This window comes from Hylobates moloch, unplaced genomic scaffold (assembly GCF_009828535.3).
Source record: "Hylobates moloch isolate HMO894 unplaced genomic scaffold, HMol_V3 SCAFFOLD_16, whole genome shotgun sequence".
NCBI lineage: Eukaryota > Metazoa > Chordata > Mammalia > Primates > Hylobatidae > Hylobates > Hylobates moloch.
The window spans coordinates 69,599,095-69,625,154 of NW_026652291.1; the positions used below are offsets into that span (position 1 = coordinate 69,599,095).

The 26,060-nt window shown below is 35.1% G+C and overlaps 1 protein-coding gene across 3 annotated transcripts in view; it reads left to right on the top strand.

Moving 5' to 3' along the window:
• Positions 1-26,060, top strand: part of AKAP6 (A-kinase anchoring protein 6) — a 621,223-nt gene that overhangs the window by 550,889 nt on the left and 44,274 nt on the right. For 2 of the 3 annotated variants that reach the window (XM_032179906.2, XM_032179908.2), the window contains exon 13: positions 13,357-13,572. In XM_032179906.2, coding sequence (XP_032035797.1) covers positions 13,357-13,572 — 216 coding nt within the window. Of the gene's footprint in view, positions 1-13,356; positions 13,573-16,108; positions 16,163-26,060 lie in introns of all 3 variants that reach the window. The other variant, XM_058429369.1, reaches the window with a different exon arrangement.

Consider the following 26,060-nt stretch of genomic DNA (forward strand, 5'->3'; position numbering starts at 1 on the left):
ATAGGACATTTATCCTGTCTCAGAATAAGTTTATATAACATTTGATCCCAGAAGATGTTAGAGCCTAAAGGATCAATGCATTTTAGAGAAAGAGTATGGAGGGCACATAGAAGTTACATGTTTTACCTGAGATTGCACAAGTAGTTGTTATCAAACTAGGAGAAAACTCTAAGTTGCGGTTTGTTTTTCAATCCACATTGCTTCTCAGATGTTCAACTAAAACACCTTTATGATTAGTGACTTGTGTTCTGTCTTGCTGCCAAAATGTTAGATAGCATAAATGAAAGTACTACCCTCCCATGTATTCAATCTTCTTTGAGAGAGCAGGCAGGAGAGAGGTGTGGTGTCTTTTCCCAGAAGAAAATAAAATTTATTCCTCTAAAGGAAAATTAGCTTTATTCAAGAAAATGGTCTTGAAAAATTCTCCTAGATCTTCCCTCTGTTTTAGCTATGAGAGTGTTTGATGAATGAAGTTCTTGTATTTCCTTTTCACAGGGTTCTGTAATATTGCTTTAAGCTAAATAATCATTATAACAATTTACCAGTTGACTAATATTTAGTCAATATCTCTCTACTACCTAATATAATATTTGAAGAGTATTTTGCTGTTATGTATTGGTTAAACTTCTAAATGACCCTGAGAGTATTACCACACATCTGGGAATACTGAAAACTGGTGAAAAGGAGTCAAGTTGCCTTGAGCTTCCACCACAAATTGAAAGGAAAGAGCTAAGAAGCAATTTCCGAGTGGTCCAAACTCATAGGAAAATGTACTATTTATTTAGATGCTATGAAAATAAAAACAGAAATACGAAGTTTATAAAGCCATCTATACCTTTACCTCTTCTGAGTCACAGAGGAGTAAATGAATAAACAGTATGTCTTTTCTAATGTTGACTTTTTCTCTCTAGTATCATTTTCCTTCTTTTTAGAGGTGTTATTCCCCATGCTTGACTCTCTTCCTGCATTCTTGTTATGTCCCTAGAGTTCTTGAATCCATTTATTTCCCTTCTGTAGCATTCTGGAATAATAGGAAAACTTTCCTAAAATACCTTTTCCTAGCTTTTATACTTCAAGTAACACTCTGAACTTTGTGATGAGTTCTAGGAGTGGCTTCTTAGAAAATTAAGAATATATTAGCTAAAGATAAGTCTGGAAAAACAGGGCTTGCTAGAGGAGAGGGATGGAGAATAGCCAACTATGTATGGATGAGAGAGCAAGAAAAATACCATGCAGCAGTGTTGAACAAGTCATGAAACTAATTAGTAAATAATCTGTCCCCTCCCATGAGTCAGGTTGCCTGTGTATTCTACATCATCCCTAGGAATTTCTCTTGGGTCATCATCCTAGCTCCTGTGTTCTCTTGCTTTCTTTCTTAATGCTATGTCATACCCTTTTGTGGCTTTTTATTATGATTCTTTTTTCATAGAGTTTACTGACTGGGTGTATGGCACCGCACCGTGTCATACTGAATCATTTCCTTCCTTTCTTCAAGACTGTCCTGGATATCCTTTGACCTGGCCAGTGAATACCCAAGATCTATTAAAAGCAAAGATGATTTCAGGTAGCTAGAATCAACAAATAATCTAGAGAAGAAAAACGCCTTCATCCATTCCCCAGAATTACTTTGAAATAATTCCCACAGAATCAATAAAAGATAAAAAGCACAGTGGGTGTTGTAAATAGATTTCAAAATATAATAATATAAAAATAAATGGCAATTAATGCTTGTCTGCTTAGGAAAAGTGTGATTGTGGGGTTTTAAATAAAAGTATTTTGTAGTATAATGGCTAAGTTGTGTTTATATCCAGCACCCTTTTCCCCTTACTACTAAAAGTTACCTTTCTATAATTGCAGTCTAGTTGAGCATTTTAACAATAATGGACATGTTTTTAACAGATTATTGCTAAAATTGCATACTTTATTCCAGGGAGACTCTGTAATAGATACCAGCATTTTAGTGGTGATACAAGCAATCTGTAAGCCATTACAGTTTTCTTTAGAGTAACTTAATCTTCATATTGTTTTATATGTCTGGAATTCTAATAGTGTTTTTACTTTAGAAAAGGAACTATATAACATATTATTAATTACATATGAATATGAACTAAACACATGGCCACTGAACTTGACTCTTAAAAACAAACATATTTAAAAGTATGTAACTTAGTTGAGGGAAAGTAACAAAGAAATTAAAGAATGCCACACAGAGATAACCACAGCATTCATGGGATAACTCACTGAGGGTCTACATTTTTAGAATGGTTATTATATTTTGGCCCTCAGCTAAACAAAAGCCAAGAGGATTAGAAATGCTCCTTTCCAAGTAAAATTAATACATATTTTTTCCAACAGAAAAAAATACAAACTATTAAAATATAATTGTGAATGTTTGTAAAAGAATGATTCTTTTCCCTTGCTGCCTCTATTCATCCAAGGATCTTCAAGAATTTACAGTATTAATTAATAATCCTGGTTGCCCTTAATGATTCAACTTGATTGGGGAGTATACCAGATGGCAAGAAAAATTAAGATCTTTAGGTCAAAAGGTCAGGTCAATAAGGCCATGGAGGTAAAGGTGATTGCAGTAACTTTAGACCTCACTTATCTGTGGACTAGGTAAACAAACAGAGGGGAGATAATTTGTCTTAAAAATGAAAATATTTACTGAAAATATTTTTATTTTAAATGGTTATAAGAAAGAATTTAGTGTTGGAATCTAGACTTACAATATCATGTACAATGTCGAAACTATTTTGGCACACTACCCAGCTCCTCTTCAAGAGCCAATAGAAATGTGCTTGGTGAACCAACTCAGGAAGCTTTAATGCTATTTTTAAAATCTAGATTTTACATTAAATAAACCAGTTTGCTATTTTGAAAGAAGTTATAATCTACTTAAAACTGTCATTCTCTGTTTCTGACTTGCAATTAGATGATATTTCCAAAATGTCAGACTTAGATTCTGCTTCTACCATCACCATAATAAAATGTGACAGCCAAGATATTATATCAATACCTTTTCCATAATTAGCAATAAGGATCCTGCCAAGGGTTAACTAGAAAAGTTTCATAAACGTTTTTCTACAAATGGTCCTGAAGACAGTGTTATGCTTTTAAAATCTGCTAATTTGGCAAAGACTCATGACAACCAGGAGACAAATCTATGAGCAAAACTATTTGGAGAGAATAGTTTCGTAGTATATGATGTATGTTATGTAAATGAGCTTATTAGGACTCTCATCTATTTTATTATTGGTGACCAATTTAATAGAGGCATTTAAAAAACAATATTTCTGCCTGACTCCTAGAAATGAAGAAGATACATTGATATAATTGAGAGCAAATGATTGCATGTCGTGCCATTTAATCATGTCATTTTTCAATTGCTATTTTTTGCACTTCACTGCATGCTTATAGAATATTTAGCTTCAATATAGATTAAGTTCCAGGGTTTGCAACTGAGCTGAATCTCTATGTTGGCTGATGTTGTCTTTTAAGTTTGTAATCAGTTAAAACACCCAGATGTCATTTGCCTATATTTTCTTTAAAATATGCACGTCATTATTCATACTTCATTTGAGGTATTTTAATGTTTTCCTATTTTGAAGAATTACTTCTTACAATTCCAAGATACAAATTCTTATTTGCAACATTTATATACAAGGTATAGTTAAACACATAATTGGCTAGAGAATAGAGCTATCAGGACCAAAAGAGCTTCTGACCCATTTCCTTGCTGGAAATGTTGATAATCACTTGCCTAAATGAATGTTTCCTACCTTTTTAATCTCTTCTTTATTATTTATACAATTTACATCTTTCTCAGGAAAGAGATTACTTCCACTGTCCTGAAGAATATGAGGTCTTTGAGAAAAGGTTTTGTGTGTTTTGTTCACTGAAATATCTGAAGTACTTACAACACTGTCCGTTACGAAAAGTGTTCCATAAATATTTGTTCAATGAATGAATCAGTATTTTTTCCATCCCTGTTATTATAACCACCCTGAGCTTAAATTTTGTATAGATTACTAACTGTTACATATTTGCAGGCCTATGAAGATTGGACCTCTAAAAAGGTTCAATCTCCTTCCCTTTGCAGAAAGAGGTTGTTGGCTGTCTTAACAATCACTTTATGGCTATGGCCACTTCCGGTTAGAAGTCAGGGACAAGGTTGTCTGAAAACGTAGAAATCCTACAAGCTTCTTCAGCTTTCTTATGAAAAGCAATGTAGCATATTGTTTTTGTGGATCAGCTTTGGATTCAGGCTGCCTGGGTTAAAATCCTGCCTTTGCTGCTTATTAGCTGTGTACCTATGGTCAGCTACTTAACCTCTCTGTGTCTCCATTTCCTCGTTTGTCAAATAGGTAGATGACAATAATACACACACACACACACACACACACACACACATATTGTAGTGTTGCTGTGAGGATTAAATGATTCAATACATATAAAGTACCTTTTAAAATGTGTGGCACACATAAATATACAAAAAATATTGGTCATTACTACTGGAGATTAGTGAAAATAACTAAGAAAATATTATTAAAAATAGTGCTCTAGCAATTGATAAGTCTCAATGATTATAGGCTATTATTTTGTATTCAAGTGAATCTTTTTTTTTTTTTTTAGAGATAGAATCTCTGTCGCCAGGGCTGGAATGCAGTGGTGTGATCTCGGCTCACTGCAACCTCTGCCTCCCAGGTTCAAGCAATTCTCCTGCCTCAGCCTCCTGAGTAGCTGGGATTACAGGCACATGCCACCACGCCCAGCTAATTTTTGTATTTATGGTAGAGACGGGGTTTCACCATGTTGGTCAGGCTGGTCTCGAACTCCTGACCTCGTGATCCGCCTGCCTCAGCCTCCCAATGTGCTGGGATTACAGGTGTGAGCCACCGTGCCTGGCTTCAAGTGAATCTTGATGAAATATTTGAAGAGAATATAACATTATTTTTATTTTGTATTGGTTCAGTGCATATAGTCAACTCAGAATGATCTTTGGTAAAGCACAGAAGTACATCTGATATGTCGGGTCTCTCATTTTTGTACTGATACTAACACCACAATAGATTACAGTTTCATAAGATATATATGATTATATATGAAATTCATCACTGCAATAATTAGATTTAGTTAACATTCTTCATTTCCCACATTTGCTTTAACTCCTCTTTCAGATTCATAGTCTTCTATGTTTACTTTTCTGTTTATGCTTTATGCTATTTCTAGGAGTAGAACAGCTATATTAAAAATGACACTGCGTTATTTTTATCATACAGCAGAATGTCTGATCTGTTGGCAGAAATGCATAGATGTATATGGCAGAATGTATGGATAGTGTAGTAATGACTCTATCTGAGGACATTTTATAGCCATAACTTTAAAAAAAAAAAAACCCTACAAGTTTGCATTGGTAAATTAATCCTTGCATCCACCCATGGTTGCAGAACCATAGTGGTTGTGTGGTATTAGTTATATCATTAGCATCTGTTGTATGACATACCCTAGCATAATGGTAAATTCTCTGATTGTATAATCGTTTATGTGGTTGATAATATATTTCTGGCCTTACAAAGAGGTTTTCTTAAAATAATATTTTCATTGAGATATAATTTACATACCAGAAAATCTTATTTCAGAATGTCTTCACCACTCTTAAAAGAAACCCCTTACCCATTAGCTCACTTTTTCCCCCCTCACTGGAGGCCATGGCAACCGCTATTCCACTTTCTGTTTCTATGCATTTGCCTATTCTGGACATTTCATATAAAAGGAATCATAAAATATGTGACCTTTTGTATCTGTCTTCTTTCACTTAATATGATGTTCTCAAGGTTCATCCATGTTATGATATGTATAAGTACTTCATTTTTAAATGCCCAATAATATTACATTATATGTATTTACTGCATTTTTTTAATCCACTCACAGTTGATGGGTGTTTGACACGTTTCCACTTTTTGGCTTTATGAATAATGCTGTTATGAATATTTGTGTGTAGGTTTTTATGTGGTCATATGTTTTCAGTTCTCTTGGGTATATATTCAAAAGGAAATTGCTGGATCATATAGTAATTCTATGTTTAACTTTTTGAGGAAATGTCATACTGTTTTTTCATGTGGCTGCACCATTTTGCAATCCCAGCAACGGATGAGGTTTCCAATTTCTCCACATCCTTGTTAACACTTGTTATTTCCTTTTTAGCCATCCTACTACCGGGTGAAGTAATAGCTAATCATGGCTTACATTTGCATTTTTCTGATGACTGATTATGTTGAGCCTTTTTTCATATTTTTTTGCCATTTGTATGTGTTTGCAGAAATGTCTATTCAAATACTTTGTCCATTTAAAAAATTGAGTTACTGGTCTTGATATTTTCTCCCATTCTGTGGTTTTTCTTTTCACTTTTCTATGGTATCATCTGAAGTGCAAAAGCTTTACATTTTGATGAAGCCCAAAAGTTGCTTATATTTTTGTGTCATAAATAAGAAGCCATTGCCTATGAAGTCAAAAGCTGTTTCTACTTTTGATGTAATATCTACAAAACCATTGTCTAACCCAACATGATGAATATTTACCTCTATATTTTCTTCTAAGATTTTTATAGTGTTAGCTCTTACATTTAAGAGTATGATCCATTTTGTGTTAGTTTTGTAGATGGTGTGGGATAAGGGTTCAATTCATTCTTTTGCATGTGGATATCCAGTTGTCTCAGCACCACTTGTTGAAAAAACTATTCTTTCCTGACTTAATTATACCAGAGCTTTTTAATTTCACTTATGTTATTGAAAGGTATCCTATATTTAATCTTTAATATGCCATAATTAACTGTAAAAGAAGTCTTTTATGGCATAAATTAGTCTTGATTGTATGAACATTATCTTGTCTACACTATTACAGCATCAGAACACTAGGTGATATTTTGTTTCTACATTGAACTTGTTATTATGTGAAGACACCTTCTCAGAGAAGCTTTACTGAAAACCCAAACTAAAATAACTCCCCAGCCACTTTCTGTCATATCACCCTGTTTTATTTGATAGCTTTTAGCACTATCTGATATTTTCTTGTATATTTCATGTTTTGTTTCCAGCCTCTCATCACTCACATGCATACAAATGTGAATGTAAATTCTATGAAAGTAGACATTTTGTGTATCTTGCTCACTGCTATATCCCCACCACTGAGAGCACTGCTTGGCAAATAAAAGGCACTCAGTAAGTACATCTGGATGGATAGATCAATACTTGAATAATGATTATTACCACACCCCACTTGAACTTCCATCTGGTTTTAAAATGTTACAAAAATTATGGCTTCTTGGCCTTTTAAAATGTGTGCTCCCCAACCTGTAGTGCCTATCCTCTCTTCTCTCCACCTTTCTTACCTTCAGCAACTTTCACAGCCTGGTTCTAGTCCCATGAATCCTAATCTGTCTACTCCAGTTAATAATGATCTTTTAAATTCTCAAACTCAGTGCCCATAGTTTAGCATATATATCAATCACACCTTACATTTGGGTCATGGTCTCACTATTCTCAAAGCACATTCACCTCCCTTACCTTATTTAGAACCTACTACAACCTGATGGTCTTACCGAAAACCTTTGCCTCATATTTATTTCTCTCACTTTGAGGAATCAGTGTCTTCTCTTTGCCACGAGCTCTTAAGAACAGGTACATTTTATTACATGCCTCTTATCCACCAACGCTAATTCTGTAATGAAAAGTATAAAGTTTGGCACATAAATGATGCCCAATAAATGCTTATTTGCTATGAAAATTATCATTTGCCAACCCTCCCCCGCAAAACAATGATCCCAAAGCAGCCAGACAAATGTGTCTTCTAAAGAAGCATAGAGGTACCAGAATAGCCTCTTATTTTCCCCACTTGCTCTATTTCTTATTAGAGTATAGCTTCAGGCATTAACATTATCTGTACCTGAATACCTTGTACCTTCCAAGTAATCATCATTGTTTTGCTTTATTATGTGTACTTTCTGGGAGCAGAGTTTCTTTTTGGCTTAGCACAATGCCATATGTATTAGAGTCATTAATTAGCAAATGACTTATTTGATAAAAACGACAAAAAAAGAGTAAAATCACCAAATACTGGATCCAAATGACCTAATACGTAATTGCACTGGAAATTCTGGAGGTCATCAAGAAAATACTAGTAACATAAAGATATCACTGGATGAAAAGATCTATTCATTGATTCACTCATTTCTTTTCAGTCATTTGATAAAAATAAGAAAGTAGTTGATCATCAACAATTGTGGTCCCTAGGCTCTTGGCTACCAGTTTCATTCCAGAATTAGAACGTAAAATTTCTATTAATATTTTTATATTTTAAAAAGTCTACTCAGGTAGATTAATCCTCTTACCTAAAAACTAAGTTTCTTTATTTCCTGTAGACTAGTGTTCTCAAACTTTAGCATGTATTGGAATCACTTATAGGGCTTGTTTGTTAAAGCATGGTTCAGGGCATTACCCCAGTATTCCTGATTCAGAAGATGTATAGTACCATCAGAGAATTTGCAGTTCTAACAAATTTCTGGGTGATGTGGATACTGCTTGGCCTGGGCACCGTACTCTGAGGACCCTTGTTGTAGAAAATTTGGTCATAGGTTGCAGACAAAGAGGAGACAGCAAAACACATGGAAAATCTTAGGAAACTCTTACAACTAGGGGATGGAGCTGCTCTCTTGACATTTTTTTTTTTTTTTTTTGAGACAGAGTGTCACTCTTGTAGCCCAGGCTGGAGTGCAATGGCACAATCTCGGCCCACTTCAACCTCCACCTCCTGGGCTCAAGCGATTCTCCTGCCTCAGCCTCCTGAGTAGCTGGGATTACAAGCACCGACCACCACACCCAGCTAATTTTTATATTTTTAATAGAGATGGGGTTTCACTGTGTTGGATAGGCTGGTCTTGAACTCCTGACCTCAGGTGATCCACCTGCCTCCTCCTCCCACAGTACTGGGATTACAGATGTGAGCCACTGCGCCTGGCCCCTCTTGATAATATTTAAACTAGAAGTCGCCTGTGTTTGTTCACACTTCCCTTCTCTCTCCAACTAGATTGAGGGCAGGTACATTATCATATATGCAGATTATACCTTCTTTGTTGTGCTTGCCACATAGAAGGCATGCTCAACTGATGTTAAACAGTTGATCAGTTTAGAAGGTGAAGTCTAAAAGTGGGAATTGCTTCATGGGTTTTTTTGTTTGTTTGTTTTGTTTTTTTATTTAACAGATCAGCTAAAGTCCCGCCACTTTGTTCATATTGGCCTACCTAATGATGTTTAATCAACCTACAAAGTTAAATTATGTAATAAATATTGGAGACAAATTGCTTTGGAGTTTCTCAGCTAAATTTGTTTCTCTCTGTTTTTAATATATACTTAGTTTTGGTGTTTTAAAAGTATTACTTTCCTTCTCATCTCTTTTTTTTTCTGATCTGGTTCTTACATCTCATTTGCTGTAACAGTTCTTGGTGTAAATAAAGTTGTTCTTTTATTATAAGCTTATTTATATCCTTTTATAAACTATATGACATTCAATGTCAAGTATGTGTATACAAGTAAATATAAGTAAATATCTATCTAATATGTTTGCATATATGCACATATTTGATATATAATGAAGACTAAATACTAGTATTGAAAGTCTTAACTTCAATGGTGTTAAACTGAAGCCAATGTGAAGAATAATATTGCACATTTGCTCAATAATATGATTGGTTTAAACAGTTGAAAAGAGTGACAGAGGAAGTCAGTAGAGGAATAAAACCAGATAAACCAAAAAACACCCCTGCACATTGCCACTGGTAAATTGAAAATCAAATTGACAGTTTACAAATGTGAAACAAAAGCCTTAAGCCTATTGGTAACTACCTTATAATGTGGATCCGAGATCATTATAAAGGGGGAAAAAAGACAGATAATGACCTCCTTTCTAACAGATTTAACCTTGCAAGATGAAATTGCCTAAAGATTATCAAATTATAGGTAAATATAAAAGCACTGAGAATCCCTTTCTTAGGCGTATTGATAGTTGTGTTTTTCTTTCTTTTTAAATTTTGTTTCCCTCTTCTTTATAGTTTTCTGGGAAGGCGATATGACTATGCGTGGGAACTGACATGATCTCATTAGATATCAAGGAAAATGCTTAAAAATGGCAGTAATGAAAAGCATTTCAAACTTTTCTGTTTCCTACTTCCTTTTCCAGCTGCTTCACTCTCTCTCCCCAACACACCAGGCACTCCCACTGCCAGAGGCTACTTACTTGTTTTCCACTTTAACATACCTTTCGGCCTTCTACCCATATAACCACCACCACCCATCTTGGTCCATCTGGTTCACACCATTCCCCTGAAGATTTCATTGACTCTTCAATAGCAACTTGCACATACTTCTGTTAGCACCTTCCTCTCTGAAGTATGTTTGATATTATACTTATTTGTGTAGTTTACTTCCAGTAGACTCTCAGCTCCTTGAGGGAAAAAGGGAACTTGCTCCTTTTTGAAGCCTTCATTCCTGAAACGGTGCCTAGCATATGGAAAGTGCAGTACACATTTGAGAAGATCAGGGAGGTAGGGATGTGTTTGTCTTATTTCTGTGCTTTACTTGAGTTTCTGTTTCAAAGCACATTTTCTCTGAAATGAAGCCAAAGATAGTTATAATAATTGTTTCTATCTATGCATATTTTATTATGGAAATAATATAAACTACTGATTCTAAGAAACATTGCCTGCAAATCCACTGATTTTATTATGCATTTGTGATTATAAATGCATATGTATATTTTAATGGCTGTCATGGAAGCCCATTTATGTAGAAAAATATTATTTTATTAATTATATCTTCTAGGTATAAAAAAGTACTGAAAAATATGTTGGCCATGTAAAATTTCCAATTTTCCCCTCCTTTTTAAAAGTAGCATTATTTCCCAAGTGCACATGTAGGATAAATTTTTAATTCAGAATGTAGACTAAGCCCTGTGTTCATTTAAAGTAAAAAAAGAAAAAAAAAAACCCTGCAGAATTGTGAATATCCAAAAATCAGACATTGAATATCAACAGTAATTGCCTTCTCAGTTTTTAAACCACTGTACTCATCTTGATTATTCATATTAAGATAGGAGTGGGGATCATCTAGATATTTAAAATGCTGGATACATTCTAGATACTTACAAAAAAATTGATGGCCAATGATTTTTATGAAAAATTTCTCCTAGCAACCTCAGATGTCCTGTTTCAGAACTTTGAAAATGCCCACAAGGTGAATGAAGTCTATTTGGGGTGCTGTGCTTTGCAAATGTTGCCTGATGTGGCCTCTGCTAACTCTGCACATACCTTTAGTGCCATCCATTGCAAATTTTCATTCAGCTAAGAACTTTGGGACTTTTTGTTGGCTTAAGAAATACAGTTATTATGCTAGTTAACTTTATTTTAAAGAGAGTTTTGCAAAATTCAGTTCTATGGCACAGAAACATCTCTTTTGATTTTTCTAGGCCTTTGCGCTTAACAAGTTAACCAAACAGACACAAAACCCCAAATCCTTAATACTAAAATTTATAGGACTCACTTGGGCCAATTTCTTTTGGCCATAGTGTTATCTTGAAGTGTTTAATATTGGGCCCCAAATTGGCAGGTATTAGGTGGCATTCATAGTTTGACTTGCCCAACAGTCGTTCTAGAGCAAGAGATAAATTGAAGGGTGTGTGTGGATGTGTGTGTGTGTTTGTGCGTGAGAAGAAGAGACAGGGAGAGAGAAAGAGAACATGTGTGTGGGGTTGAGGGGAGACATTTGACAGGGTTGTAGAAAGAGATGGTAACAATGCTGGTTGCCTTAGTAGGCTTAGGTTTTATCTTTGAATGTCTTACAGATTTCTCCTCATTCAGCACTGAACCAATTAATAGCTGCAGTAAAGAAATTTGTCAGACATGGTAGTTATATCAGGACTTATATAGGAAAATAGTAATGAACTCTAGGAAAATAAATAAGGATAAGTTCAAGAAACATAACTGAAACTGCTGCGCTGGTATAAATTGAATAATAAAATTTCTAGTCATATTTTGCCATAAATAGAGGTTTGGGAATTTGTCATTCACCTTATTTAAAATTCAGAAATATTAAAGGTACAGAGTTCTCTCATTACAGAAATAATAGAATTCCAGCCATTACTGAGTTAGGGTCATTTAAATGGCTCTAGCATGCATTATATCAATAAGTGGAACATCTGTATGAAATGTCCACCTGCTGATCTAATACCCCCACTCTATGCACATTTCAGCACACCACACTTAATCATTTTAAGATTTCTTCTAATGAAGCCTTATCTAGATTAACATTTTAAGCACAAATACTTTCAGGCATTAAAACGCTCACACTAAATGAAATTGCACTGTCTTGTTTACCCTTGTTGATTAATAAGCAATCTGTTAACTGTCAGAACAGTCCAATTGTAGCAGTAGAAGGAGATTAGTAATTCAGTGATGTTTGTGGATATAATCATCATTTCTCCCGAAGGCTCCGAATTAGAATATCACTTACACACTATACGTAGGCAAAGAAAGGATATAATATTTTTAGACATATGTACCCACTATTTTGCTTGAATCATTCAGTTTAGGGTCACTGCAGCAATACAAATGCTTCTAGGGGCAAAACGCTATTTTGGTGCCTGCATGTCCTTCTTAAATAGTATGAATGTCTATTAAAAGAAACACAGCAACCAACAAATAGTGCAGTAATAATCCAGTATCTTAATTTTCGCTTTCAGAACATTATTGCTTTGTTAATCAAGCTTCGGAGGAGGAATATTGCTTATCTTTTTTTTTTCAGATAATAGATTTTATATATAAAAATTCTTTGCAATCTTGTTTAACTTGTTCTCAGCCAGTAGAAAAGTGAACTTTTTGCCTCCAAAGAATGTAGGAGTAAATTTGGAAAAATTCTATTTCTTTTCGGAGGATTTTTCTATCTTTTGTGTTTCCTTTGACCTTATGTCAAAGCTTGTCAATCTGTTTGGCATTCATCTGACCTAAATGATTTATTTCATTAGGCTAGAAATTGTTAATTACCCAGGTGTCAAGGGAGGACCCTACATTTCAGAGGGATAAATCCGTGAAAAAGTGTGGAGGAATGGGATGCAGCTAAATTCTTTAGCATATTGGACTTCTGTAGGAGGCCTCCATTCTAAAAGAGACATCAGAGCTCTTCTTCTTGTCCTATTGTTGGTAGCTGTGTGTATCACTATAATTTGAAATTATGATGGAAGAAGGTGTTTCATGTTTTAGGGAACTCTGCCCTATAAACACTCATACATTGGTTTCTTTCCATGTTGCAGTCCCTCTGTCGTGAAATCAAGCAACGACGTCGAGGAGTTGCCTCCATTTTGCGACTATGCCAGCATCTTTTGGATGACCGGGAGACTTGCAATCTGAATGCAGACCACCAGCCCATGCAGCTGATCATTGTAAATCTTGAAAGAAGGTGGGAAGCCATTGTCATGCAAGCCGTCCAGTGGCAAACACGTCTACAAAAGAAGATGGGAAAGGAATCTGTGAGTAATGTTTTTTTAAGCGTAATGGTCTGTGATTTTCTCAGACAAAAAATAATTCTTTCAGGCTTGGAAACTGTGTTCATCTTATAAATGGTTTTACTGACTAACTTAAAGTGGTTTTGCCATCTTACAAGTGGTTTTAACTAACTGAAGCTCGTAGTTTTACTACGAGCTAGCTGTCCACTAAATGAAACCCCATCTGTCATAACACTGACATTTATTTGCCTTACTAAAATGCCTTTAGTGTATCTCATTGTCTTTTTGAAAAAAATCACATGGAGATTTTGCTTAACCTTACCAACCTAAGCCATTAATTCTTTCCATCATTCCTTCACTAACAATATTCATTAATCATACAATAATCCATGAATATTTTGCTAGAAAGTAGCTTAGTACTGTCAGAGCATATGGAGCAATGTGTATGCTCTGCAGATAATGCAACGAAATAAAGTACATTGTTTACCTTTCCCTGACATGACATGAGTTAACATCATCTATTTGTACACTAATCTCCTAGTGTTCCTCCTTAGAGCTTCTTCTGATAGTTACATTGCTGAGAATTGGCAAGTTTCCTCTTAGAGTTTTAATGCAGTGCTCAAGGTGGGGTGTAGAGATTCCTTTTAAGGATTTTCCAAATTGAGTACAGGTTTAAGCTGTTGCTAGATGGAGGAAATAGATATAACTAGAAGTTGTTTCATTGTAATATACAATGCATATTTGTCCAGAGAGCCTTCATATCCTTTAGGAAAGAATTTATCAATAAAAAGATTGCATACTCCAAATGACCTTGAGGTCAATGTCTATTAGTTGAAGGCCCAACTCCCATGTTTGACTTATATAAATGGATACATACATACATACATACATGCATACATACATACATACATAGAATGGAAAGTTTTCCTTATAGGTTTATATTTTTCAGTTCTATAACTTTGGAAAGTTCAGAATCCAAAATTGAAAAATCAAATGTAATAATAGTGCCACTGAAAAATTCTTTCCTCCTATGAATTCTGATTTTAACAAAGCCTTAATATCTGCTCTCTGACGTGTTAGGCACTTGGGACTGGGAACAGAAGGGACAATGAATCAGCAAGCCATCTAATTCTTTTTGCATCTGTAGATATATCGAGTCTAGGAGGTGATTTTATCCTCAATAGTTCTGTTTAATTGTTTTAAGCTGAAGTTGTTAAATTTCTTAAGACCTCCAAGTTATTACTAGTAATCAGAGTCAACATAATTAGATGTCTTTTCTTGAAATGACCTGTTTTTTGTAAAGCTGTTTAGCTGGCATGTTTTTTGTTTGTTTTGAGAGTGTTTGGAAGGGCAGATGAGATTATTATTATTACTCTCTATACTTTTAAGCCTGTAATCGTGGTAGTGGCCATAAGATATATACAAAAATCAACTGCAGCAGGCAAAGTTGTGAAATTTTTGAAGCATTCAGACTGCTTTGGAGGAGACAAAGTTGTGTTTCTTTGAGGATTTATTTGAAATCGTATGATCAGGGGTTCTAGAGCAGTTCTCTGCAGACTAGATGTAGACATTTTTATCCTTTTTTTTTTTTTTTTTTTTTTCAAGGATGGAGTCTTTCTCTGTCTCCCAGACTGGGGTACAGTGGCCTGATCATAGCTCACTGCAGCCTCAAACTCCTGGGCTCAAGTGATCCACCCACCTCAACCTCTCAAGTAGCTGGGACTACAGGCATGTGCCAGCATGCCTGCCTAATTTTTATTTTACTTTTTGTAGAGACATGGTCTCACTATGTTGCCCAAGATGATCTCAAATTCTTGGCGATATTCCCACCTTGGCCTCCCAATGTGCTGGGGTTGCAGGTGTAAGCCACTGCCCTCAGCCTTTTATCCTACTTCTATGGTATAGGCAAGCTTTAGCTTTGAGGAAACCCTGGCTGCTTCTTAGAGGTTCAAGCTGCTACATACAGGTAGATACAAATTCCAAACAGAGAAAGGTATTTCCTTTTGTTTAAGGTGACTGCTGAATGTGTAGACTGGAAAAATGGAGGTAGCAAATAAGGTCCTTTGTGCTGAAAAAGTTGAAAATCACTGTCAGAAAAGGAATGAAGAGAGTGGTCTAATGCCAACAAGTACTGTGAGCGCAGCGTACATCATTCAGTGGGAGATATTTCTCTGCTTCTTTTCTCTGTTGGTTGAGTGAAGAGTCCAAGTTGCTTTGAAGTTGCCCATGTGGGAGGCTGCCTTTGCAGAGAATCAGAATCCTCTAAGTTGGCTCTTCAGTTATCATATGTCCCCGTTCCCATTTCATCCTTGCTTCTGCATTGGGACTTTCACTTCTTGATATGGTTTGTCTGTGTCCCCAACCAAATCTCCTCTTGAATTGTAGCTCCCATAATTCCTAGATGTTATGGGGGGACTGAGTGGGAGATAACTGAATTGTGGGGGTGGTTCCCACCATACTGTTCTCATGGTAGTGAATAAGTCTCACTAGATCTGATAGTTTTATAAGGGGAAACCCCTTTCACTTGGTTCTCATTTTCTCTTGTCTGCTGCCACGTAAGATGTGCCTTTTGCCTTCCACCATGATTGTGAGGCCTCCCCAGCCACATGGAACTGTGAGTTCATTAAACCTCTTTTTCTTTATAAATTACTCAGTCTTGAGTATGTCTTTATCAGCAGTGTGAAAACAGACAAATACACTGCTATATCCCCCAGGGTCTGGGAAATACTTGCACATAGTAGGTCTACAAATACGTATTCGCTGAATGAATGAGTACATGTGTTCATTTAATAAGTTTTGTTTCATTCTGGCGTTTGATTTGGAGTTACTGTATCTATATTCTAAATTTTTACATTTTTTCACAAAGTAGCTGAGTGTTATGTTTCTATAAGGACACCAAGAAGATGATCTTTAATCTTTCTTGCTTAATAAGGCCTCCCCAGACTCTCAGACCTGTTTCCTAAACTCAAGGAGACTGTCAGTCTCTAAGTGGAGTCTAAAGAGGCTAAAGTGGCTAATATTGCTACAGGGCAGAATGCCAAAGAGGAAAGGGCTACACAGACAAGGCACACCTGAGATATACAGAGGGATGCTCTCAAGTACTCAGCAGAAGGAACCACCGAAAGGATTAGAGGTAACAGTCCCTGGAGCTTGCACAGAGCTAGAAATAGTTCCCTTTTCCCTCATTCATAGTAGAAACCCTCATCATTCACAAGGCATGTGATAGGGTACCAAGAAAAGGTTTTTGCCTTAGTAATGGGGCAAACTTAGACTAAATGCTGCTCTGGTCTTGCCCAAAAAACTTAAAAGCAAGACCTGAAAGGATCAAACTGTTTCAAAGTAATTTAACTATACTCCCAGGACAAAGCTCAAGAATATTTATAGGAATACAAATACCCAGCATACAACAAGATAAAATTTATAAAATTTATAGTGTCCGACATCCAATCTAAACCTACCAGGAATGGAAAGAAGCAGGAATAGTCAGCTGATGAGGATAAGAATATTAATCAATATAAACTGATCCAGAAATTTCACAGAGTATAGAATTGGTAGAGAAAAACATTTAAAGTTATTATACCCGCATTCCATATGTTCAAGCAGCTGGAAAAAATATTGATCATATTAAGTAGAGACATTAAAAATATCTACCTGAAATCACATTATAAAAAGGAAAACTATCATTACTGAGATGAAAAATACACTAGATGAGATTAACAGCCAATTAGACATCACAGAAGAAATAATTTGTAAACCTGAAAACATAGCAATAAAAGTTGTGCAAAATGAAGCAGAAAGAAAAAAAGACAAAACAAAATAAAAACAGAGCATCAGTGAGCTCTGAGGTATCTTCAAGCAGCCTAGTTGAAGATTAGAATTAGAATTCCATAATAAAAGGAAGGTGGAAGCTGGGTGCTGTTGCTCACATATGTAATTCCAGCACTTTGGTAGGCTGAGGTGGTAGGACTGCCTGAGGCCAGGAGTTCAAGACCAACCTAGGCAACATAGCGAGACCTCATTTCTACAAAACAATACAAAAATTAGGCAGGCATGAAGACACATGCTTGCAGTCCCAGCTACTTGGGAGGCTGAGGCAGGAGGATCACTTGAGCCTGGGAGGTTGTGGCTGCAGTGAGCTGTGTTTGTGCCACTGCACTCTAGCTGGATGACAGTCAGACCCTGTCTCAGAAAAATAAAAATAAAAAGATAGTGGAATAAAATAATCTAGAATTATATATACAGAGAAAATATCATTCAAAAATGAAGATAAAATAGTTTTCATTCATTAAAACCTGAAAATATTCATTACCCATCGACCTCTACCACAGGAAATGTTAAAGGCCATCCTTCAACCAAATGGAAAATTGTATCAGATGGAAACCTGGATAGGCACAAGGCAATGAAGAAGACTGAAAATAGTAACTATGTGGATTACTATGAAATTTTTTTTGTATTATTTCAATCTCTTTAAGTGGTAATAGGCTGCTTAAATCAAGTTAATAACAGCTTATTGTCTATTTATAACATATGTAGAAGTCAAACGTATGACAACAATATTGCAACAGCCAGGAACGATGTGGTTTTTATTCTATGTGAGGTAGTATAATATCATTTAAAGTTTTTTTTTGAAAAGGGGATTAAAGAAAAAATTAGACATGTGATAAGATAAAATATATGCTTTTGGGTTTTTGTTTGTTTATCTGTTTGTATTCTTAGATACAGGGTCTTACTCTGTTGCTCAGGCTACAATGCTATGGCACAATCATGGCTCCCTGTAGCCTTGACCTTCTGGGTGCAAGCAGGTCTCCTGCCTCAGTCTCCAAGTAGCTGAGAGTACAGGAGCATGCCAGCATACCCAGCAATTTTTTTTTTTTTTTTTTTTTTTTGTAGAGATGGGATCTCGCTATGTTGCGCAGGCTAGTCTCAAACTCCTGGCCTCAAGCAGTCCTCCCACCTTGGCCTCCCAAAGTGCTGGGATTACAGGCATGAGTTGCCATGCTTAGCTTATAACTCTTTAAAAACATAACAAAAAGCTATAATGAGTAGGCCAACAGAGGAAATGAATAGAATCATTTAAAAAAAACAATAAAAGAAAAAGAATAAAAAATAGATGCAATAAATAGAAGAATAGCAAGATGGAAGACTTAAAACAACTGCATAAATAATCCTGTTAAATGGGAATGGACTAAAAGCCCCAATTAAAAAGCAACAATTATCAGATTAGGTTTATAAAGCTCTACTGAGTTACATGTTGCCTATGAGAAACCCAATTTAGGCCAGATGTGGTGGCTCACACCTGTAATTTCAGCACTTTGGGAGGCTGAGGCAGCAGGATCACTTAACCCCAGGAGTTTGAGACCAGCCTGGGCAACATGGTGAAACCCCGTCACTACAAAACAATAAAAATAAAAAATTAGCCAGGCGTGGTGGCAGTGCACCTGTGGTCTCAGCTACCCACTACTTAGGAGGCTCAGGTGGGAGGATCACTTGAGACCAGGAGGTTGAGGCTACCATGAACAGTGTTTGTGCCCCTGTACCCCAGCCTGGGCAACAGAGTGAGACTCTGTCTCAGCACCAGAAAAAAAAAAAAAAGAAGGAAACCCACTTTAAACATAAAGATGCAATAAAGCAAAGAAATGGAAATATATATATTAAGCTAACACAAACAGAGTTGGAGTGGCGTATTAATAGTAAACATTGTAGATTTCAGAGCAAAGAAGATTACAAATTATAAAGAAGCACATTCTTAATGACAAAGATGCCATTTAATCAAGAAGACATAACATTACTAAATGTTTATGCTCTAAAACACCTTTAAAATACATAAAGCAAAAATTGATACAACTGTGAGGAGACAACAAAAACAGACCATTTTGGGCAGAGATTCCAATACTTTTTCTCAATAGCTGATAGACCAGAAAAATCAGTAAAGATATAACAGACTTGGAATGGTACTATAAAGCAATTTAATTGGCACTTAAAACACTCTATTCAAGGCTTTTATCAAAAGGACAATGAATAACAATTGTTGGTGAGGGTGTAGAAGAAAGGGAACCCTTGTCCACTGTTGGTAGGAATGTAGATTGGTGTAGCCTCTGTGAGAAGCGGTATGGAGGTTCCTAAAGGAAGTGAAAATAGAACTACCATATGACCCAGAAATCTCTCTTGTAGGTCTATACCCAAAGGAAATGAAATCACTGCCTCATAAGGATGTCTTTAGTCACATGCTCATTGCATCATTATTTATCATAGCCAAGATATGGGAACAACTGAAGTGTCCATTAGATGAATGGAAAAAGAAATTGAAAAAAAATATATATATATATATATATGCATGCTTATACACATACATACACACAATGTAATATTTGGCCTTAAAAAAAAAGGAGATCCTGCTATTGGTGAAAACATGGATGAAACTGGAGGACAGTATGCTAAGTGAAATAAATCAGACAGAAAGAAAAATATTACATGATCTCACTTATATATGGAATCTAAAAAGAAAAAAAGAAAGAAACAGAGAATCTAAAGGTACCAGAAATCAGGTACAAGGGAAATAGAAAGATGTAGGTCAAAAGATATGAAGTTGGAGTTATGGTCCTATTAAAAAATCTAGAGATCTAATGTACAATCTGAGATGATGGATATGTAAATTTGCTTGAATATAGAAGTCACTTCACTACATGTATCAAAACATCATGTTGTACACAATATATACATTTAAAAATCAGTCATGCCATCCATCAGCAGCAGAATATACATTCAAGTGCACACATAACATCTACTAAAACTCTCTTCTGAGCCACGAAACAAGTCTTAAATTTAAAAGAATTCAGCCAGGTGCAGTGGCTCATGCCTGTAAGCCCAGCACTTTGGGAGGCTGAAGCAGGAGGATGGCTTCAGCCTGAGACTAGCCTGAGCAGTATATCGAGACTCCATATCTATTTTCTTAAGTTAAAATAAGTCATATCATACAAAGTATGTTATTTGACTATAACAGAATTAGTTTAGAAATAAGTAATAGCAATATATTTGGAAAATCCTCAAATACATGGAAGCTAAATAACCCACTTATATATAACTCATGGTTCAAAGAAGAAATGAAAAGAGAAATTAGAAAGTATTTTTAACTGAATAGTAACAAAATATTAAAATATGTGGGATGCTACCAAAACAAAGATCTTAGTTTTCAACTTATGAAACTAGAAAAAGGAGACCAAATTAAACTCAAAGTAAATAGGAGAAAGAAAATAATAAAATCAGAGCATAAATCAGTGAAATAGAAGACAGAAAAGATAATAAAGAAAAAAAATCAATGAAATGAAAAGCTAGGGTTATTTTCGAGAAGACCAATGAAATTGATAAACCTCTAGCTAGACTGATTAGGGAAAAAAAGAGAAAAATAAATTATCAGTATCAGGAATAAGAGAGAGACATCACTACAGCTTCTACCAATATTAAAAGAAGACTATCAGCTGAGATCGCGCCATTGCACTCCAGCCTGGACAACAAGAGTGAAACTTACTCTCAAAAAAAAAAAAAAAGGAATATGAAGATAATTTTATGAATAATCTTTTGTCTACTAAATACATTGAGTCATTAGTTTAAAACCTCCCCAGAAAGAAAATTTTAGACCTAGTTGGCTTTATAGGTGAATTCTACCAAACATTTAAAGAGTAGATAATATTAATTTTATGCAAAGTTGTCCAGAAATTGAAAATAAAAGAATATTTTTCGTTCTCATTCCTTGGGCAAGCATTACCCAGATGTCAAAAAGGCAATACAAGAAAACTGCTGGATGATATCCCTTATGAATGTCAATAAAAAGATTCTTAACAAAATTTTATCAAATCAAATAAAAAGTATATAAAATAGAAACTACATCCAGAAAACTGCTGGATGATATCCCTTATGAATGTCAATAAAAAGATTCTTAACAAAATTTTATCAAATCAAATAAAAAGTATAAAATAGAAACTACTATATACATTAAAAAGTATATAAAATATTGTGAGGTTTAGCCTAGAAATACATAGTTTCATACTTGAAAAAAATCAATGTAATTCATCGTATTTGCACACTCAGAGAGGAAAACCATTTGATTATCTCAATGCTGAAAAAGTATTTGCCAAAATCCAATATCCTTCCTGATAAAAACTCTCAGAAACCTAAGGAAAAAATGTCCAGGTGGGAGGCTCACGCCTGTAATCCCAACACTTTGGGAGGCCAATGTGGGTGGATCACTTGAGGCCAGGAGTTCGAGACCAGCCTGGCCAACATAGTCAGTACATATTTGTACTAAAAATACAAAAACTTAGCTGGGCATGGTGGTGTGCACCTGTAATCCCAGCTACACTGGAGGCTGAGGCAGGAGAATTACTTCAACCTGGGAGGTGGAGGTTGCAGTGAGCCAAGATCATGCCACTGTATTCCAGCCTGGGTGACAGAGAGCAACTCTGTCTCAAAAAAGGAAGGAAAGGAAGGAAGGGAGGGAGGGAGGAGGGAAGGGAAAGAAAAAGAAAAGAAGAAAGGAAGAAAAGACCTAAGGAGAAACTAAATAAAGGGGATCCACAGCTAATCAATAGTTAACATCATACTCAGTAGTAAAAAACAGAATACTTCTCCTCTAAGATCAGGAATAAGGCAAAGATGTACAATTTCACTGTTTCTATTCAAAATTGTATTGGAAGTTTTAGCCAGATCAATAAAGCAAGAAAAAGAATTTAAGACATGCCATTTGGCAATTAAGAAGCAAAATTATTTTTACTCAGAGATTCCATCACCATCTATGTAGAAACTGCTACAGAATCTATAAAAAGATACAAGAACAAATAAGGGAAGTTAACAAGGTTATAGGATACAAGATCAATATATAAATGTCAATTATATTCTAGATATTATTGATAAATAGTCATAAATTAAAATTTTTAAACATTCAATTTATAATATTAATAGTACATGAAATGCTTAGGGATGTGTCTAACAATAGATATGGAAGAACTGTATGCAAACAGCTACAAAATATTGCTGAGAGAAATTATTAACAAATAATAACTAAATAATGGACTATACTGAATTCATGCATTAGAGGACACAATATTAAGATATCAAATCTCCCCAAATTTATCTAGAGAATTAATGTAATCCCAATGAAAATCTCAGTGATTTTTTTTTCATAAAAATTTGTAAGCTGATTCTAAAATTCATTTGGAAATGCAAAGGACATAGAATATCCAAAGCAACTTTGAGAAGGATGAGTTAAATTGGAGGATTTATACCTCCTGATATCAAGAATTATAATAAAGCTACAGTAGTCAAGAAAGTACGGCATTGCTGTCAAGGTCAACAATACATCAATGGAACAGAATAAATAGTTCAGAAATAGAGCTACACATAAATGGTCAATTAATTTTTAACAAAAGTACAAAGGCAATTCAATGAAGAAAGGATAGTCTTTTCAACAAATGATCCTGGAACAATTGAATTTCCATATGCACAGACATATGTTGATCTGTATAATGTACCATATAAAAATTAAGCAAAATAAATAATTGACCTAAATGTAAAATGTAGAAAATCTTAGAAAAAAAATCATAGGGTAAAATCTGTGATCACTGGAGCAATAACAAAGGATAATGAGAAATCTTTTGGGAGTGATAGAAATATTCATGATCTTGTTTGTAGTGATCATTTTGTATGTGGATTCTTATATCAAAACATAAAATATTACATTGTAATATGTATAATTTATTTAAATTATACCTCAATAAAGCTGTTTAAAGAAAACACATATTCAGAATTTTAATTACAAAGGAGTTGATAGATTACCCTGAAGCCCGGCAGTGAGTATCCTTCTCTTGGAATAAGTAAATGAAAATGGGCATTCCTTTTCTGAGGAACCAAACAATGCTAATAACAGCTAACACATCGCACTTGATATATATCAGGCAATGTTAAGCCCTTTAAGACTCATAATAACCATATAATTTACGTGCCATTATCCTCTATTTTACAGAAGAAAAAAATTGTGGCAAAGAAAATGTCAGCAACTTTTCCGGAGTTACCACCTGGTTTGTAACTCATCTGAGATTTGAACCTGGGAGCTCTGGCTTCAGAGTCAGTGTCCTGAATCAACATCCTAAACTGCCTCTCTAAGACAAGGCCTTCTTTAATGATAAGAATGGTACATATGCAGCCACCTTTAAATCAAGTAAATGAACAAGACTTTCATAAATACAAATTAAGTGACTTAGATTTGGAAATTAAATACAAATAAGTGACTTAGACTTGGAAATTCTATTTTCAATATATTTTGGGAAATTATGGATCAAATTTTCTTATCACATGTGACATATGGAGAAGTTTTAATTGTCAAAAATTATATCTAAATGGGCTATGAAAAGCAATAATTTCTTATGAGAACTTTAAGAAAAAGGCATAAGCAAGCACTTTCCGTTTTAAAGTGCTAGAGAAACTAGAGAAGAGGATTTGGGCTGCTGTGTGTATTGGTGGACCACTGATAGTTCACTGACACTTATTTAAGCATTTCCTATAAGTCCATGGGAATTCTTATTAAATTCACACATGCTTCACAGAAACTCATGACGTTTATAGAATTTGTAGTAAGAAGGACAGTTTTCCAGCAGTGATTTGTATATACCACAAATCAAATTTCTCTTCTCAAATGCCGTCTTAATAAACCTCTCTACTGAACAGGTTCAGTCTAGTATACACAATTTCCTCAGGGGAATCTGCAAAATTGCTAACACAAGAGGGTGTTATACATTGTGAGGAGACATGTTTCTCAGTTTTTAACTTTTTTCCATATTAGTTTTGTTTGTCTAATTTACTGCTGGAGATCCCTCTAAAAAGCCATGTGGCATATCTTAAGTGTCACTCACCAAGAGAGTGGGGCTGTTGTATTACTTGCTAACAGCATTGAACATGTACTGTTTCTCAGTTGCTGTGTTACCACTTTTAATATGTTGTGTTATTTAATCTTCATAAAAACCGAAGATGAAGAAACTAAATTTTTGATAGATTAAATAAATTATACAAGGTTATGCAGCCAGTAAGTGGAGAAAGGTGTGGACGCAGGCGTATCTGACTCCAAGATGTAAAGTTCTTTTAGTTCTTAAAGGGTTTATTGATAACAATTTCTTGCCTTTCTTCCCCCTAAGACTACTTTGGTTGTTTAGCATATCTTGTGTTAATGATTTATATTGTTATTCTTTTTATTGGAGACTGCCTGGAATTCCTTTTTGAATTGAATACAAGAAGAATCACATAAATGATTGATAGCACAGTAATTTTTGTTAATACACTATTTTCTATTCATTAGTCAGTTCTAAGGACTTTGGCATGACATATTAAAGATCTGCAGACTCAAGTTAGACTGGATTGAATTAGAGAACACCATTTGGAAATAAATCCAGTGCTTCCCTCCATTCTTGTTCATTGGCTCTTTTTTCTCTATTGCATGTCCTTCCAATGAAAATTGGCTCTTACATAAAGAGTTGGATTCATCAGAAGAAATACATGAATAGAATTAACTATTGGTATTATTTGGAAAAATTTCAAACCAAAGAATGAGAAATAACAATAAAGAAAGTAAATCTTGAGAGGGAAAACATTTCTTTTTTTTTTTTTTTTTTTGAGACGGAGTCTCGCTCTGTCGCCCGGGCTGGAGTGCAGTGGCGCAATCTCGGCTCACTGCAAGCTCCACCTCCCGGGTTCACGCCATTCTCCTGCCTCAGCCTCTCCAAGTAGCTGGGACTACAGGCGCCCGCCACCACGCCCGGCTAATTTTTTTTGTATTTTTAGTAGAGACGGGGTTTCACCGTGGTCTCGATCTCCTGACCTCGTGATCCGCCCGCCTCAGCCTCCCAAAGTGCTGGGATTACAAGCATGAGCCACCGCGCCCAGCCAAAACATTTCTTTTGAATAAAGTTAAAAATTAAATTTTGAATTGAGAAAGTTTGAATAATTAATAAGTTACAGTTTAGATTTTTAATATGTATTTTTATGAATGAAACGCTTTGGATAACATCATCATATATGATCATTCAATGTTTTTTACTTTTAAAATATTACCAAAAGTAATTGAATGAGTTCTATGTAAAACTCTCTCGAGTTTCCTGTTGGCAGTTTTCTTGAATCCAAAGACAAAAATGAAGGGAAAAATGATCTGACAGTTAATATATGTGTGAAGCTTAGTTGAGAAAGTACTTGCAAAGTGTTGTAAATATAAGGCTCTTTGAGTGTTGGTTGGAAATAGTATGGGATTTTGCCATAAATATCCTTGCTTTGCCAGTCTTTGAAAGATCTTTGTACAGGACAACTTCTTTCTCTCACAACTTTCTCAGTTCAGATTCTTACATCATCTGCACCATATAAACGAATGCTATACTTATTTGGACACAGTCAAACCAACCAAGACATAAACTAATGAGTAAAAGGACACAAATTTCTCTTTAGTTTTCAGAAATATGAGAATGTGATTTGAAAAAATA